The sequence below is a fragment of the Amphiura filiformis genome, chromosome 1 (assembly GCF_039555335.1).
Source record: "Amphiura filiformis chromosome 1, Afil_fr2py, whole genome shotgun sequence".
NCBI classification, from domain to species: domain Eukaryota; kingdom Metazoa; phylum Echinodermata; class Ophiuroidea; order Amphilepidida; family Amphiuridae; genus Amphiura; species Amphiura filiformis.
The window spans coordinates 76,299,396-76,315,520 of record NC_092628.1 but is presented as its reverse complement, the minus strand read 5'-3'; the positions used below and the strand labels follow the sequence as shown (position 1 = coordinate 76,315,520).

Genomic DNA, 16,125 nt, shown 5'->3' with positions numbered 1-16,125 from the left:
TGTTTTTAAAATGTTCTTCAACATTTTCAAACCTTTATATAACCCAACAATTAAACATTATTTTGTGCCCATTGAAATTTTTTTGAAAACATTTTGTGTTTGCTGAGTACTACTACATATAATGTAAGGCATGTGTTTAGTAAAGTTAGCTATCTTTGGTTAGCTTAAGGTTAGCTATCTTAAGTAGATAGCAAAACTGATACAACTAACTGCTGCAGTATAACATTAGAGTTAGCTATCTTCAGTAGATAGCAAAATGTGTAAACTCTTTGTTTCCAATTGTAAGGTAGCAGACATGCTATCTTCAGTAGATAGCAAAAGTACAAATTACATTTACACATCCATCTTCAGTGGATAACAAAATGTGTTGATCTCATATTGATTTCAGTTATAACAAACACATGGTATCTTCAGTAGATAACAATATACTCTCAGCAAACACAATGTTGGTTTATGTAAAGATCATAATAAATGTGTCAAAATATTTTGTAAAAAACACGCAACCGAATTTTGATGTTTTCAAAATGTTCCTGTAAAATATTTGCTTCAAAAATGTTGCATTGGAAGAGAGCATTTTGTAAATGTTTAAATAGCATTAAATGCAAGCATATTTAAAAAAAATCAAATTGTTTTAAAAATGTTCTTCAAACGTTTTCAAACTTTTATATAACCCAACAATTAAACATTCTTTTGTGCCCATTGGATATTTTTTGAAAAATATTTTATGTTTGCTGGGTACTGCTATATATAAGGCGTGTGTTTAGTTAGTTATCTTTGGTTAGCTTAATGTTAGGTATCTTAAAGTAGATAGCAAAACTGTTAGGAATGAAATCAAAACTCGACCAGCGGTTGACCGACGGTTCCGTCCGGTTCCATCCGGTTGCCATTGTTTAGAACAAAAGCAACCGGACGGAACCGAACGGAACCGTGTGCAGCGCCGCAGCGGTCAACCGCCGGTCGAGTTTTGATTTCCTCCCTTACAACTAACTGCTGCACTATAATATATTAGAGTTAGCTATCTTCAATAGATATCAAAATGTGTTAACTCTTGTTTCCAATTGTAAGGTAGCAGACATGCTATCTTTAGTAGATAACATGTACTAGATATATGCTATAATTACAGTTGGCTATCTTCAGTAGATAACAAAACTGTTAATCTCATATAGATTCCAAATATAAGGAAGCATGTGTTATCCACAGTAGATAGCAACACACTATTACTACACATGCTTTCTGCAGTTATAACATTACAGTTAGCTATCTCCTGTAGATAGCAACATGTGTTAACTCTTATTGTTCCCAATTATATGGTAGCAGACATGCTATCTTCAGCAGATAGCATGTACTTGTACTAGGTATATGCTATAATTAAAGTTAGCTATCTTCAGTAGATAACAAAACTGTTAATTGATTCCATATATATATAAGATAGCAAACATGTGCTATCTTCAGTTACTAGTATACAAATATTAACTGTGTATGAGTGTGATGAGTGTGATGAGCCGGAAAGGCGAGTGGAATTGAACAATACATATTTCACCGAGTGATTATATTTCGACCATTACAAGAATTTAAGATAGTTAAATGCAAATTAAATAGTAGGTAGAAAAATGTGTTATTCTTGAGTTGTATTCAATAAGGTAGCAGAGGTGTGCTTTCTTTGGTATAGGAATTATCAGTCAGTTATCAAAATCATGGATCTCACTTAAAAAATAGCAATTGCCAGTTACTTATGAAACATCAGTACATAGCATTGTATCATTCATCACATTTATTCATCATAATCTTAGGGATAAAGCAACTTAAAATTATGAAAATGTACCATGCATTCATTCAAAAACATTTTGTCATGTACATTTACTTAGACACAGAATGTGCTAATTTAGAAGTAGGACAACATTATTGGATTTCTATTGATTTAACAACCTGAGATGATATATTTAATGAGTGAATGAACGAACAAAAGAACCAACCAACGAACACACCCCAATATACACCTACACACAAGGGTGGTCTCCCTCACATGATTTTACAGTCAACCCAAGGACTCAAATTTTTCCTTTTTACTCTTTTTTATCTAATTATGCTGTCCATGTCGTTTCCAATTTGGATCTAAAATATGGCAGTTACTATCGATTTTTCAAAGGATAGAAAATATCTGTGTGGAATGACATTTGTCAGTATCATAGCACCTTGATAGGTTGACATTGATATGATGATGCTCCTCAATTGTTATTTATTCCAGCGACCTTGACACCATCTTATTTGTCTATTTTCCTTCCTTTTTAATGTATGGTGGGTGGGTGTGTTTTGGGGTGTGTTTGTATATTTCTGCTGAATGTCTTTCAATTTCCTTTAACTTAATTGAATATTATACAAAATTTAATATTGAGGAAGTAGCTGTATAGTAATGCTATGATGCAGAAAAATATTGACCCCTACATTCTGCTTTGTGATACCGTGGTAGTCAGAAAAGTAATAAGAAAACTAAAATAAGATTTTTGTTATTATAATCTTTAAATCTTTTGATCAATTGATATTTGTAATCCTATAGGATACAACTAAACAATATAATTATGTACATGTACATGATAAATGATATCCTCCAGATCTCTCTGTAAAATATCTTGTATTTGTCTTTCTGTAGATTCTTGTATTGAAGTCTGTATTGGTTATGTTAATCAAATTTATAGAGCTCTGGGTAAGCTATACTTAAACTTAAAGCTTCCTGCAGTTATAACATTACATTTAGCTATCTTCAGTAGATAGCATGTACTAGAATTAGGTACATGTGCCATAATTACAGTCTGCTATCTTCAGTAGATAACAAAACTGTTAATCTCATATTGATTACAAATATAAGGTAAGAGACATGTGTTATCTTCAGCAGATAGCAAATACTCTGGGTAAGTTGTACTAAAACTTCAAGCAAACATTTTAATATTACATCCAATTTGCATTGAAATGTATACATTTACATAACATTTAATTAATAAGTGATAAATTCCATGATTATTGTCTTTTAGAAATGTACAAATGAAAGATTTTTAACAGAACAGATTTCGGAAATTCCTAATGAAATGGCCATTAAAGGTGATTCAGAAAACCTTTGTTACTTTGCACTATTATACATCAATATTGTTCAGGTTAATCTTGGGAAGATTCGAGCATGTTATTTATATCCAAATATTACTTCCAGACTGATAAATCGTACAGTTCTTTAATTTTCTCAATATTTATTGCAAAGTACTTGTACTTGGATACTACATGTAAGAACTATTGTTTCCATGTAAACCAGCAATCAAGTTGTAATTTCTATGTGTAATTTACTGGTAGTGTCGCCTGTGACGTAAGTCTGTCCATTGTCAAAAGATTTCCGACACATCAGCTGATCAATATTTATTGGGTGGTAAAAGCAGTGTGCAGTATTCTAGCATATGATTAATCAATCTAGTTTATGACATGTAGAAATCACTGACAGTATCTTATTTTCGGAGGTGTAAGGCTCAGTTTTGCTTCATAGTCACCTATCTCCACTGGTAATAATTTATTGCCCACCAGTCACATGCTGAATCGAGTTTTTTTATTTATTATTATTTTTATATTTAACCTTTATCATAAATGTTGATGTTTAAAAACATCTTTATCTTGGTAAAACACTTGTGAGATGGCAGGTTTAACATACTCAGTAGAAACTGACCAAACTTGTTTAATATACAGAAGCGCAGCATCTATATAAACATATTGAGTAACTAGCCGAAAATTGGTTTTAACCACACGATAATAATACTTGTAATCAGAGACACTGATGTTGATATTCAATAACCAATTGACAAAATGTGGAACAGATGAGAGACCTTTGCCCCATATATAACGTTGGAACTAAATTTCACTCTTGCTTTTTTAAAATTTTTTTTGCAAATTAAATTTGTAAGCATTGATACACCCAAAACACACACAACCCCTACATGTACATACAGTGACTTTGATTTTTATCCATTGGAAGACCTACATTCATGAACAGATGGTTAAATTCACACACACAGTAAATTGGTGGCTGATTAAAATAAAAGTGCAAGTATACATGTACCTGGGTATTCATAGCAATTGCAATGATTAAGGCAGTTATGATGTCATAGATGCTGATGATGATGATGCACATGATGATGATGGTGATGCTCATAGTTGTTTTGTCATCATTATCATCATCATCTGATTGGCCATCACAGTGAAAAATATGATCCAGTATCAGATCTGAAATAAAAAACCTCCCACTTATGTAATAGTATTAGCAATTCGGGTCATGCAGATTGCAGCACCAGTAAACGTAACCAAAGATAACGGAATTAGGTGATTGAAGGAAAATGAAACCCATTATCTACTTGCTACCTTTGACCTTTACTGCAAACTGGGTATCTACTACCACCAGCCCAGCCAGCTAATAACAAATGCAAATTCATTTCACTACCAATTAGTAAAATCAATAGTTGCGCTGATAATGCTGTGTCGAAAAGAAATGTTCCAAAATGTCAATATTGATTACCATGGCATGCGCCCAGGGTTCATGTCCAAATAAATGTAGAGAAATTGAGACTTTACAGAGAGCTAAGAAATGTCAAGAATTTTGTGTGTAAATTTGAGTGTCCCAGATCTTCCTGAAGTCTCTGCTTGACCTTTTACATTCAACTGGGTTTTCACCGCATTTTATCTCGGCTGCTTGCTGGGGACTTGATTGGATTTGGCAATTCTGATTTTATCTAGATGTGAGGGAATATCTCAACATGAATTTTTAATTGCCATCAAACTTTTATTGGCAATAAGATAGTGTGCCTGATTTGAATGAATTCAATTTAATATCTTTTTTTTTTAAACACATATTTGAAGAGTTGAAATTTCGTAGGCTATTAAGGGTCTGTGTAAAACAAAATTGAAAATCTAAGATTTAAAATAAATTTTAATTGGATGCAAATACATGTATGGCATATCACAAACAGGTGGAGTATCCTAGTATGTGTATGATTCTGTTTTTATATATTCTAGGTATCCTCTTGTATCATCCTTTGATCCTTGGTGTGTTTTGTACCCTGTCCGTTGGAGGCACCATTACCTACTTTATGATTGAAAAGATAAATAAATAAATAAATAAATAAATAACGATAAATAACGGATAAAATAGAAGATATATAAAAAAATTAAATGAAAGAGGTTAATATTTGTGGTTCATGATTTTTACATGATTGACAAATTTTGTTGAGAGTGAGAGTGTATAATGCAATTTAAAACAATGGTACTATGATTAGCTTGAAAGAAAGGGGAAAACAGCCATGAACACAATGTTTTTTCCCTCTTCAAATTCCTTGAGAAGGTACCTTTGTTGTATTAGGTGCAATATGGTATTTATATGCCGACTCTTCCAATGTTATATTTTACTATTATGAAGGGTTAATCTTGAAGAGCTTTTTGTACCAGTGTTTTAAATCTAGAAAGTCTCAAGAGAACCGCACTTCCTTTGAAAGATGTTCCATTTTTATTCGCAAAAAAGTGTACAATTCTAGAATTATTAAGGGATCTAGAATGAGCGTTTATGGAGTTTCGACAGTATTTTTTGTGGGACATGAGAGCACCTCAGACCTATCGAATTGCATTCTGAATACTGAAGCATGTCTTTCTGATATCAAATAATTTTCATTTTTGAAACTCACGATATAATACAAATTTTATGACAAATTAGTAAAATTTGATATTTTTCAAATTTTTGATATATAACAGTCCTCGAAATAAATTTTATAAATCTAATGATATATTTTTAAAGTGTATGTAGCTGGGAGGAAAAGCCGACGATCAATTGAAAATGTTGACCTTTTATATTGAAGATATGGATTTTTTCCCCAAAAGACCTTTTTTTTTTTTGTGTTTGGGGAAAAAATCCATATCTTCAATATGAAAGGTCAAAATTTTCAATTGATCGGCTTTTTCATCCCACCTACATGCACTTTAAGTAGTAATCATCAGATTTATAAAGTTTACTTCAAGTACTGTTAAATATCAAAAATATCAATTTTAATGATTTGCCATAAAATGTGTATTACATTGCGAATTTCAAAAATCAAAATTATTTGATATCAGAAGGACATTTCAGTATTCAGAATGCAATTCGATATGTCTGATGTGCTCTAATGTCCCACAATAAATACTGTCCAAATGTTCATACTTCTTCCCTTAAGTAAAATTAGTGAATTCTTTTTTGATACATGCAAGTATAATTTTAAAGCATGCATACATAATGGCATGCTACAAATACCTAATTGCGTTATTTTTGTGCAAATCACATTTGTATTAATGCTCCACATGCTTTTTTTTTGGACATTTTGGAGAGTCCCTGGACCTCTTGCCAAGTGCTAGGATCATTTTAAAAAATTGGAAAAAAATTACCAAACGAATAATTACAATTTTGTAAGGGCAACCTCATAATTTGTGTTCACTTCATAATCTATTAAAGATATAAAACACATTGGGTTTGTATGTATTATTAAATCTTTAATAGGTAATGAACTGAACATAAATTACAAGGTTGCCCTTTATAATTGTAATTTTTAAAAATCAACCATGAATGATCCTACCACCTGAATGGAGGTCCAAAGACTCCAGATCCGCAACAACAAACTCAGTTTTTTTTTGTTTTTTTTTAATAATGAGGTGCATTTTAGCCTCTAAAATCATGAAGTTCTAGCATGGCTAAATAATGTAACATCGCTTTAATAAAACGGAAAAGATAAATATAACAAAAGACAGAACCTAAACAAAAACAAGCAAAGAATGACAGGATGGAGGGTGTTAGAAGGGTAATCTTATCACATTCACAAAATATATAGTGGAATACATGACTCTATAAAATGTAGATCTAAAACTATAAATTTCTACATTTCTGATTCTTTTGCACTGCAAGGATGCTCCACATTTATATATAATAATGTTCATTTTCCATATACACAATCATAGCATTTGACATTTTCAACGAAGCATATTTTTATTTGACATTTTCAAACGAAAGATTCTTTTTGTTACAAGGTAGACAGGAAAATGTTTACGGATGTGCAATCGATGTTCGAAAAGGTCATTTTACAGCAAACAAAGAGACTTTCTGCGGAGCCTAGCTAGGCGACCTAGGAATTCTGGCGTCGTAGCATGATTATTTGGCGCAACTAGCTGCAACTCATTGAGCTGCTTGTACCATAGCTACAGCTATCAAGTGAGGTGTTCCATTATGTGTAGCCCAGTGTTGGTAGTTGGGAACCCAGTGCTTTGCATATACGTAATAATTTTGTGTGTGTGTGTGCGGGTAGTCTGTAGGGATTGGGTATAGTGTGGGACTAGGTGTATTACGTATGACACTCGATTATATTTTGTGTGTGCTTGCTTGGGATGTGATGAAATCACAGTTCTGCCTTTAACCAAAATGGTAGGTACTATTCCTACAATTTTGTCACTGTGTGGTTTGTGGATATCATATCAGGCAAGATGGAGATAGTCAGTGAGTTGGTAAATTCTATTACATCACGATAAATGTGTGTGTGTGTGTGATCAGGGTTATGTTTAAGACATTAGTTGATAATATTCGGTAAATGTTTGCTTTGTTCAGTTTCACAGACCATAATGCTTTAAATAATGATATAAAAAGGATAATAAGGGGAGAGTGGATACATTTTAAAAGTTGTTGTGTTAGTGTTAAAGGGCTTCTTCAAGCATTGTGGAATGACGAGAAGGCAGGTACTTTGATTTGGGACAAGATTGCTACAGATTTGACCTTCAAAAAAACTAACACGGAATGGCGGGTTATTTAGTTAACATTGCTAGAAGAGATGAAGGAATTAAGGGTTATGGATATAAGATGTTCATCTACATCTTTGACAAATTGTATGGTAACCATGGAGTGGATTCAATACTGTATTTTGGTATTGGATGGCATTTTATAGCATTCTCTTATGAAGCGTGCTGTGTGTGGATCTCTCTTACTCTCTTCTTCACTTCCTAACCATTTGTGTGTCTGGGAAAGATATTTGACACGGTTTCAATTAAAATTAAGAAATAGCATGTGTGCATGACAATGGAATATAATGTCAAAGACCTTTAATCAGATGTTTCGCCCAATCAAACTCCTGGTTGTTCCCACTTGACCTCATTTCTGGCTTTGCCACTTTTTTTTTTTTTTTTTTAAAGTTTGGTTCTTTCCTGCAAATAATGCTTTCAGGACAATAATTTTAATGAAATTATGGTTTGAATCATCTATATGTACATGTAGTGTGAATGGAATTTCTTCATTGAAAGTGATGTTTACATAATGTTCCCTACAAATTAGTGTAATATCAGGGTAAAAATTGATAGTTTTGGTTCCATACAAGCAGATGCATTTATAAGTATTGATTTGATATAAAGGACTGCACACCTTGCCCATATATATACATTGTAACATCAAATAATATCTGGTGCCAAAATTAATATCATCTGTATAATTATTGATGCATCATTTACTTCTATTTCTAACATCCCAGTGAGATTATTGATTCTGTATTGCTCCAGAAATATTGTGAAGACATTATTTGGAGCTCATTATATTAAACTGGGTTGAACAATTACTGATGTATTGTGACCTACATGTATATACATTGTTTTTTTGTGTGAAAAATCATCAATATCATAGATGTGTTTTGATCTATTGAAAAATGTTATGAATTATAAACCATTTTATCACAATGTTGTTTTCTCGGATTCATTTCTGATCAGGGTTATTATTATTATTTTATTGTTATCATTTGCCTTGGTGTCATCATTTTCACCTGTATTGTCATCATCATCGTCATCATCATCGTCATCGTCATCATCAGCAGCAGCAGCATTGTCAACACTACAACAAAATTGTTAGATTAGTTGATGATGACAACAGCAGCAATAACATTTACTTTTAATTGCTTTAAAAGTATGCCGGAGCAATTTCATACAATAATTTTGGACATTTGGTGCAAGATCCTTTTCACCCGAACATATTTCTTTCATATGCTAATTAATATTGCAATTTATTCAATACCTGTAATTTATGCAAAATTTGGAATTCATTTGACTATTAGAGACAGCCTGTCATACAAATCTTCCAATAAATTTGAATACATTTGCATAAATTAATTAGTATATTTGATTAATTCATTTGTCCTCCTAACAATGATTTTGACTTATAATTATAATAATTATTACAATTATATTTATTATTATTATTATTTATATGAAATAGGTCATTTCAATAGTATGACATAAAACAAAGAGCCCAAATTGTCATTGCTGTGTGATTGACAGCTTTTGGATATTCAGTATCACCTTTAACACGATGGGTCTGTTGGTTAAAGTAAGCCTTAGGCATTAGATCATCCAATCCTTTTGTGAACCAGGTTGCATTTACTACATGTAATACGCACATAATACACGGCTGATATATCGGTTGTGTATCACATATACATTGATTGATATACCATACAAAATAAATAGCTAGCAATTTAGTATATGGCAATCATTTTTCAATGAAACCTCATCATCAGTGACTGAAATACTAGTATTTTGATGTGTAGTATAAGTATGGTGTGTAATATTAAGCGTAATTGAAAGGGTGGGTTATGCGCTTTTATGGAAATTATATTAATTACACCTGCTGTTTGTGGAAATAGGAATAGAGGGTTTTGCAAAATACTGAATAAATTCCAGTAAGATGATGAAAAAAAACCTGTTCTCCTGTTCTCCTGGCCCAGATTTTAAGAAATATTTCCTGTAAAAATGAATGCCTACCCAAATTTATTTTGTACTTCAATATATTGAAAAATATAATTTACAGATTTTGGTAATTTTTAAGGTCATTAGTAAAAAAAAAAGGCCTGACCAACCGACCCTGCTTGAATGGTCTCCGCCTGGAGAAAAGCGGTTTGTTTTTTCCCACCTAATTAAATAGCATGTTGGTGTTGATTTTCATATTGCTCTTTCATGTTTTAACACAGATATTTTAGTTAACATTTTTACGAGTTATAACAAAATATAACATATTGATAAAACTATAATCATCCTAAAACAATTGAAAATAAAATTAAAACCTTTGAAAAAAGTAATTCCGTACAATATGATTTGAAGTAATTATATCATAAATTTAAGAAACCCTTTAACAAATAAAACAGATTGACAGCTAAAAATAGTTAAACAAGTGCTCATGAGACCAATATATTGTATAGCTTCACCGTGTGACTAGACAGTCAATTATACAGATGGTTAATTGACATGACTGTTCTGTACATAGTGTATATACATAGACTTCAGAAACCATTGTATTTACTGTCATTATGCAAATTAAACATTACATATCAGATTTTCCTTGGGATAAAGTATTTCTATTTATTTATTTCAGCTTAATCTTTTACTAATACTTTAAGTCAGGAAAGTTGTTTAAGTCTATCCTCCAGTCATCCTCTTGTGAAGACCAGGCCTTATAAGTATGCCTAGACTAGGAGCTAAAATGAGCTCCTGATACCAAAGATGGCTCCTGGTCCTATAATTTGTAGTGTAAAATATTGAACACATCAGGAGTCAAAACTGGGCAACCATGGGGTAAATAAAAACTCCTTTAAAAAAGGAATGGGGCGCCCAATGTGAGCTTGGACGTGATATGGTGAATTCCATGGTGTGTAGATTTGGTATTATAATGATTTTTCTAAGGAAGAGTAGAAGATGATCAAATGCAAGAGAAATGTGGTTGATTGGGGAAGGTGTATGACAGGACCGTTTTGGATGAAATAAAAGCCTGTGTGCCTTCTTAATACAAAATTGGAGAATTAAGTGTTAAGTGTGTGGGGACTTAGAAGATACTATGACTTATATATTTTTATAGCAAAAATTTGTAACCTCCTTTACATTTTTTTGTGTCTTTTCAGAATGCAATGCAGAAGACCTGAAGTTGTATCATTACTTCATCACTGCAGCTGACATGTGGCGCTCTGACCACGACACGGTGTTTGCATCGTCCACTCCGTAGGAAGGACGCACACCAGTGCAGACTTGTTGAGCACCTGTATAATAGGTGTTGAACATGAGTTCTGTGCACTGTTAATACTTGTACAGGTAAATATCAAGGATATTTATACAGATCATGGGATGGATCACATCTGCAATCGGATCTTCTTTTTTGAGAAAGAGATATGGGGCAGTTTTTCAAAAATATAGGAAATTTGATTTGAGTCTCAAATGTGATTGATTACAAAAGTGATTCATTACATGTTCTGTGTAAATAAACGTTGAATGACTGAATTGTTTTTAGGTTTTTTTCCCATTCAGAATTATAATAAGCAAAATAGAAGTACCCAGTCAAACTGTTTTGAATTAAATCTTTTACTGGAACTTCCTGTTATTACAACTTGCTACATTGCATCTGATTTCATTAGACCTCATCAGGCAAGAGACTCTCTTGGCTGGCCACATGATGCATGACCCGATGGACTGGTCATGTGATATATGAAGTATCCAGTATTGATGATCAATTTGAATATAAGATTAATTATGAAAAAATTAGGGAAAGATGTGCAAATTATATCTCGTGCAAATCGTGCATAGCCTTGAAAACAATGACAACAAAAACAAACAAATCAATCGACAAATTTATACACAACATAAGTTCATACAGTTTTGAGAACTCATAAATAAACGGGCGTACATGTAAATCCTCTTTTAAGGTAATTGTTATGGGGAAATGATACCCATGATGTTTTTATTTTGGCTATAATTACGCACAAGGTGTTGTGCTTAAACATTCTAAGCCAAATATTTGTATGTATAATGTATACAAATTGAATGCAAACACCCACATATGAAAAGAGGTAGACTTTATTCACGATATATTATTCACAATATTGTTTTTTTCATCTCTGCGTCACTTTTGAGTAGGAAGTCTTCAGCTTGGTTTTTATCCTTGCAGTTATTCATTGCCATAGCAACCAGTGAGTCTAAGGAACATTTCAGGGCATTATCATTATCAAATACATAATCTTAGAAGGGAAAAGATTGGTTGTTATCAAGGTGTACATGTTGGTGTCATGTCGGTCATTGTATAGTCGTTGCCATGGTATGCAACATTTTTTGCATTAAGAAATAAATACATACAGGGTGAATTTAATTTGCAAAACACATTTTATTTTAATGATGGAGGTGTCTCAACAACATCACTAGCAACAACAAATCTTTAGAGCAATTACATCCGCTGAAGACAGGGTGAAATTTTGAGTATAATTTTGCTTTCTATTCACATTTCAATTACTTTTGTCTATTGTGGCCCAGTCATGCATCACATGACCCCAAGTGAACCAGGTATTCTTCAATGTAAATTTCTATAAAAAGTAGTTGATACTGTCCAGAATAATGTTGGCATGTCGCATTACACCAAAAATTTGAATATATGTGGCTCAATGCTAGTGGATAGGCTGATGTCAGCAAATACAAATTTACTTTATGACATAAAATAGTCATGAATAATCATGAAGGTGTTGAAAAATAAAAAATAAAACTTACAGAAAATCATACCTCGATATCTCCTCTTTCGAATTATGTCATTTTTTTCTTCATAAAATCCATGTTAACGTGTTCAAAAAAGCAATTTTCTCTTTTTTCTTTTTTTTCTCTTCTTTTATTAAAATTAACATGCTTTAACTTTAAAGGCTTGTTTCTCTGTATTCTATATTTCATGATGTCCAAGTTCCATCACCTTTCATCGATCATAAATTTGTAACCGTTTTATTCCATATTTAGTGCGTTATATGAAAATTCAAAAATCTCAATCAACAAAATTTACAACATGCTTCATTTACTCACGTCGGGTCACATGTAACCAAAATAGCTCATAATATATTATGGCATGGCCTGGTTTCATTCATTTATGCATAACAGTTTGGAGCAGTTAAAAGTCATTTTAATGGGTTCACTTTATTGTGTTCATCATTTAGTTACTCCTGTTCTCTGTCAGTTTGTTTGAAATTATCCAGCATTGATATATTAATCAATTGCATGTGAAAGAAAATGATGGGAATCTATCAATAATTAAATAAAGTTCAACTGCAATAAAGAATCACTTAATAAGCATTAGTTAAATGGCAAAGTTCATGATATTTTTTCTAGCCATACTGCGATGCTTTTAATTGTCATAGGTTTTATTTCGGGATACTTGCTTTGATAGAGAAGGTATTGCTCTGCTAAAGTGCAGAAACCTTTTCTGTATTCCTAAAAAAAATATAAAAGCTCTACTATTAGCTGGAATTTATACAGGTGATAATTACTATTTAAGAAAACGTAACCATTTCATGTGTATGGAGACCTGGAATTTTCTACAGTTGATGCAAGTTGATATTCCAAATCTAGTCATCTTTATTCATTAGATGACTGTTCTATTTTAGGACCAAATTTGAAGGAGATCAGCGATGATGTTTGACTTTTAGTATCATCGTCACTCGATAGCATGATGCGCTAATACACATCAAACAAAGCGATTTTTCTGCGAAGATGATTTGCATTTTTAAACAAACGTAACTCTCACATGGCAATAAAAGGATGATATAAATCAAGTTTTGTGGCAAATCAGCTTGTGCCGTGGGACAACAAGCATCCTAATATTTTGTATTCAAATACACATTAAAATGCTGCGTGAGTTGGATCAATGGACTAGTATGCAGGATGTCCTGGATCAGTGTGTTATATGAGTTCTGACAACAGATGGGAATTTCCCTCACAATTATGACCTCATCATTATAACATCATTCACATCATGTGAAGTTCACACTGTTGTATGTTTTGATATTCTCATGTGACAAACTGTGCTGTTTGTCTGTGGCAGAAGTATGTTTTCAGGATAAATGAACGTGTGTGTTACTCAGTAGCAATATATCATCTGCTTTGGGATTTTTATTTACATGGTTGGTTATCCAAAGTGACTTGGATGTAAAAAAAAAATGCGGTAGGTAAGTTGAACTGGATGAAAGATTGATGGTTGTTAATAATTGATCAGGTGCATATGTGCACTTCGCAAACATCAAAGTAACATGATCTGTCTGTCTTTTTGTATTTCAGTTTATTTATCTAGTGCCATGTCCACAGTGGACAAAGGGAACAACTCAGAAAAGAAACATATAAAATCAAAAGGAGGACCCACAATGGAAGGCAAAGCAGAAGGTTCACCGGAGACCAAAGGAGATGTGAAAGGGGACAGTCGTGTAGGAGGCGGTGTGAAACACGAACTCAAAAGACAAGATAGTAAAAATAAATCCGGAGGCAATAATTCCAAGAAAGAGTCTCCTGAAATTAAGAAAGAGCTGAAAGAGAAGGGAGATGCAAAGAAAGAAAGAACTGATAGCAAAAAGGATCAGCAGCGAACTGAACAACCCATGAAAAAGGATGCTGGGGTTTCCCCAAAAAGTAAAACAGAAAACAATTCTAAAAAACATGAATGTACCAAGAATTCAAACAATAAAAAAGCTGCTGTTGGTAGAGGAAGGGGTAGTGCTGAGGCAGAGGGGAGGGGAAGTGAACAGCCAAAGCTTACCCGACAGGCCAGCCAGGAGGAAGCAGTAACGCCTCCCCCCATAAGGCGTAAATTCAGCAGTGGTCGGGGAAAGGTATTACACCGTAGTCAACCCATATCAGATGAATCATCACCTCCGGCTACTCCAGAATTACCAGTATCGGAACAGGTAAATGTTTGTGTGTTTTATGACCTTTATATGAAGGTATTTAAACTTTCAGAAGTGGATACTTGTATGGCAGGCCTTGTCTTTTGAGGCGAGCGAGAGTGATCACTCACCACCACTCGCCTAAAATGAAGCTGAGGAGAGCTTTTTATCACTCCCCTACATTTGGTGTAAAACTAATACAAGTGATTAAAATCACTCGCCTACAGCTCACCTGACAAGTTTTGAGGAGAGTGATTTGTCACTCGCCAGCAATTTTTAAAAGACAAGGCCTGGTATGGTATTTCACTGGTACAATAGTCGTTGTCAATTGGTTTGATAGATGCTCTGCAATAATATATTCAAGCATACAAGTATTAGAAAACGGCTACTAGACCAGGTAGAAACAAGTCGAAATAAGACCTCACAAATCAGGAACAACTTTTATTGAAAAAGATTTAGAAAAAACTGTGGGTACCAATATTAATTTTTACATAATGATTTTGTGCTATGCACTTGCTAAAGTTCTGATGTATAACAAAAGGTTTATTTATGTAACACTAAGATTTTTTACCTCATTACCGATGACAAAGTTTGATTGAAACTTGCATTTGGTTGTTGTTATTATAGATCTGATTTTATGATTTCCTTTTCCATTTTTGTTAGACTCAACACACTCTGGAATTGCCACCATTTTGGGAGGGTTATTACAATAAGGTAACTGCTTTATGTGTGTTTGTGTTTCTTCATTCACATACCACTATTTGTGGATTTAATATTCATAATAAAGCTCATTTTCATTTGTGAATAGATATTAGATCTGTGTTTTTAGTGGTTTATGGGTTCCCTTTTAGAATAGATTTGTCCCAAATTACATGCTATGCTATGTTATCTTCTACAGCTAACAATTTTAATGTTTCACAATGCTAAAAAAGGTCATTTTGATGTGATAAATTATTCTTGCTTCTTGATTGTTTTTAATTTCGCTAATTTCAAATTAACATTTTGAGGGTTCAGAACCAGAAAGCTATAACTCACTATGACCAGCTCTCACACAATGAGCATAAAGTTGGCTCCTTACTTTGATTCAAAAATCAATATTCCCTCCACAATGGCTTTTGTTTTCTATTGAATTTTGTCATGATAATGGATTTAAACTTCTACAGTGCCCTGGCGACTTTATGCTCATTTTGTGGGAACAGGTGATTGTAATTTGAGGCTTTCTGGCTCTCAACCCTCGATTTATGTGTATCTTTAATTAAATGCAAGCTTTATAGAATGAGAATAGTGTGAACAATGTCCACTTATACCATAGTTCACTGCATTTGCACTGCAGAGGTTAAGACCCGGTCCACACTTGTGTGTTTATTTTCCTGTCGATTACGATCATGTTACA

At 33.0% G+C, this 16,125-nt stretch overlaps 1 protein-coding gene across 1 annotated transcript in view; it reads left to right on the top strand.

Annotated features, from left to right (window-relative positions):
• The window catches only part of LOC140153406 (uncharacterized), a 95,697-nt gene that overhangs the window by 43,512 nt on the left and 36,060 nt on the right, over positions 1–16,125 (top strand). Inside the window, 3 exon segments of the mRNA XM_072176163.1 lie at positions 10,959–11,145; positions 14,134–14,753; positions 15,396–15,446. Of these exon segments, the coding sequence (XP_072032264.1) occupies positions 14,151–14,753; positions 15,396–15,446 (654 nt within the window). The 5' untranslated portion in view covers positions 10,959–11,145; positions 14,134–14,150.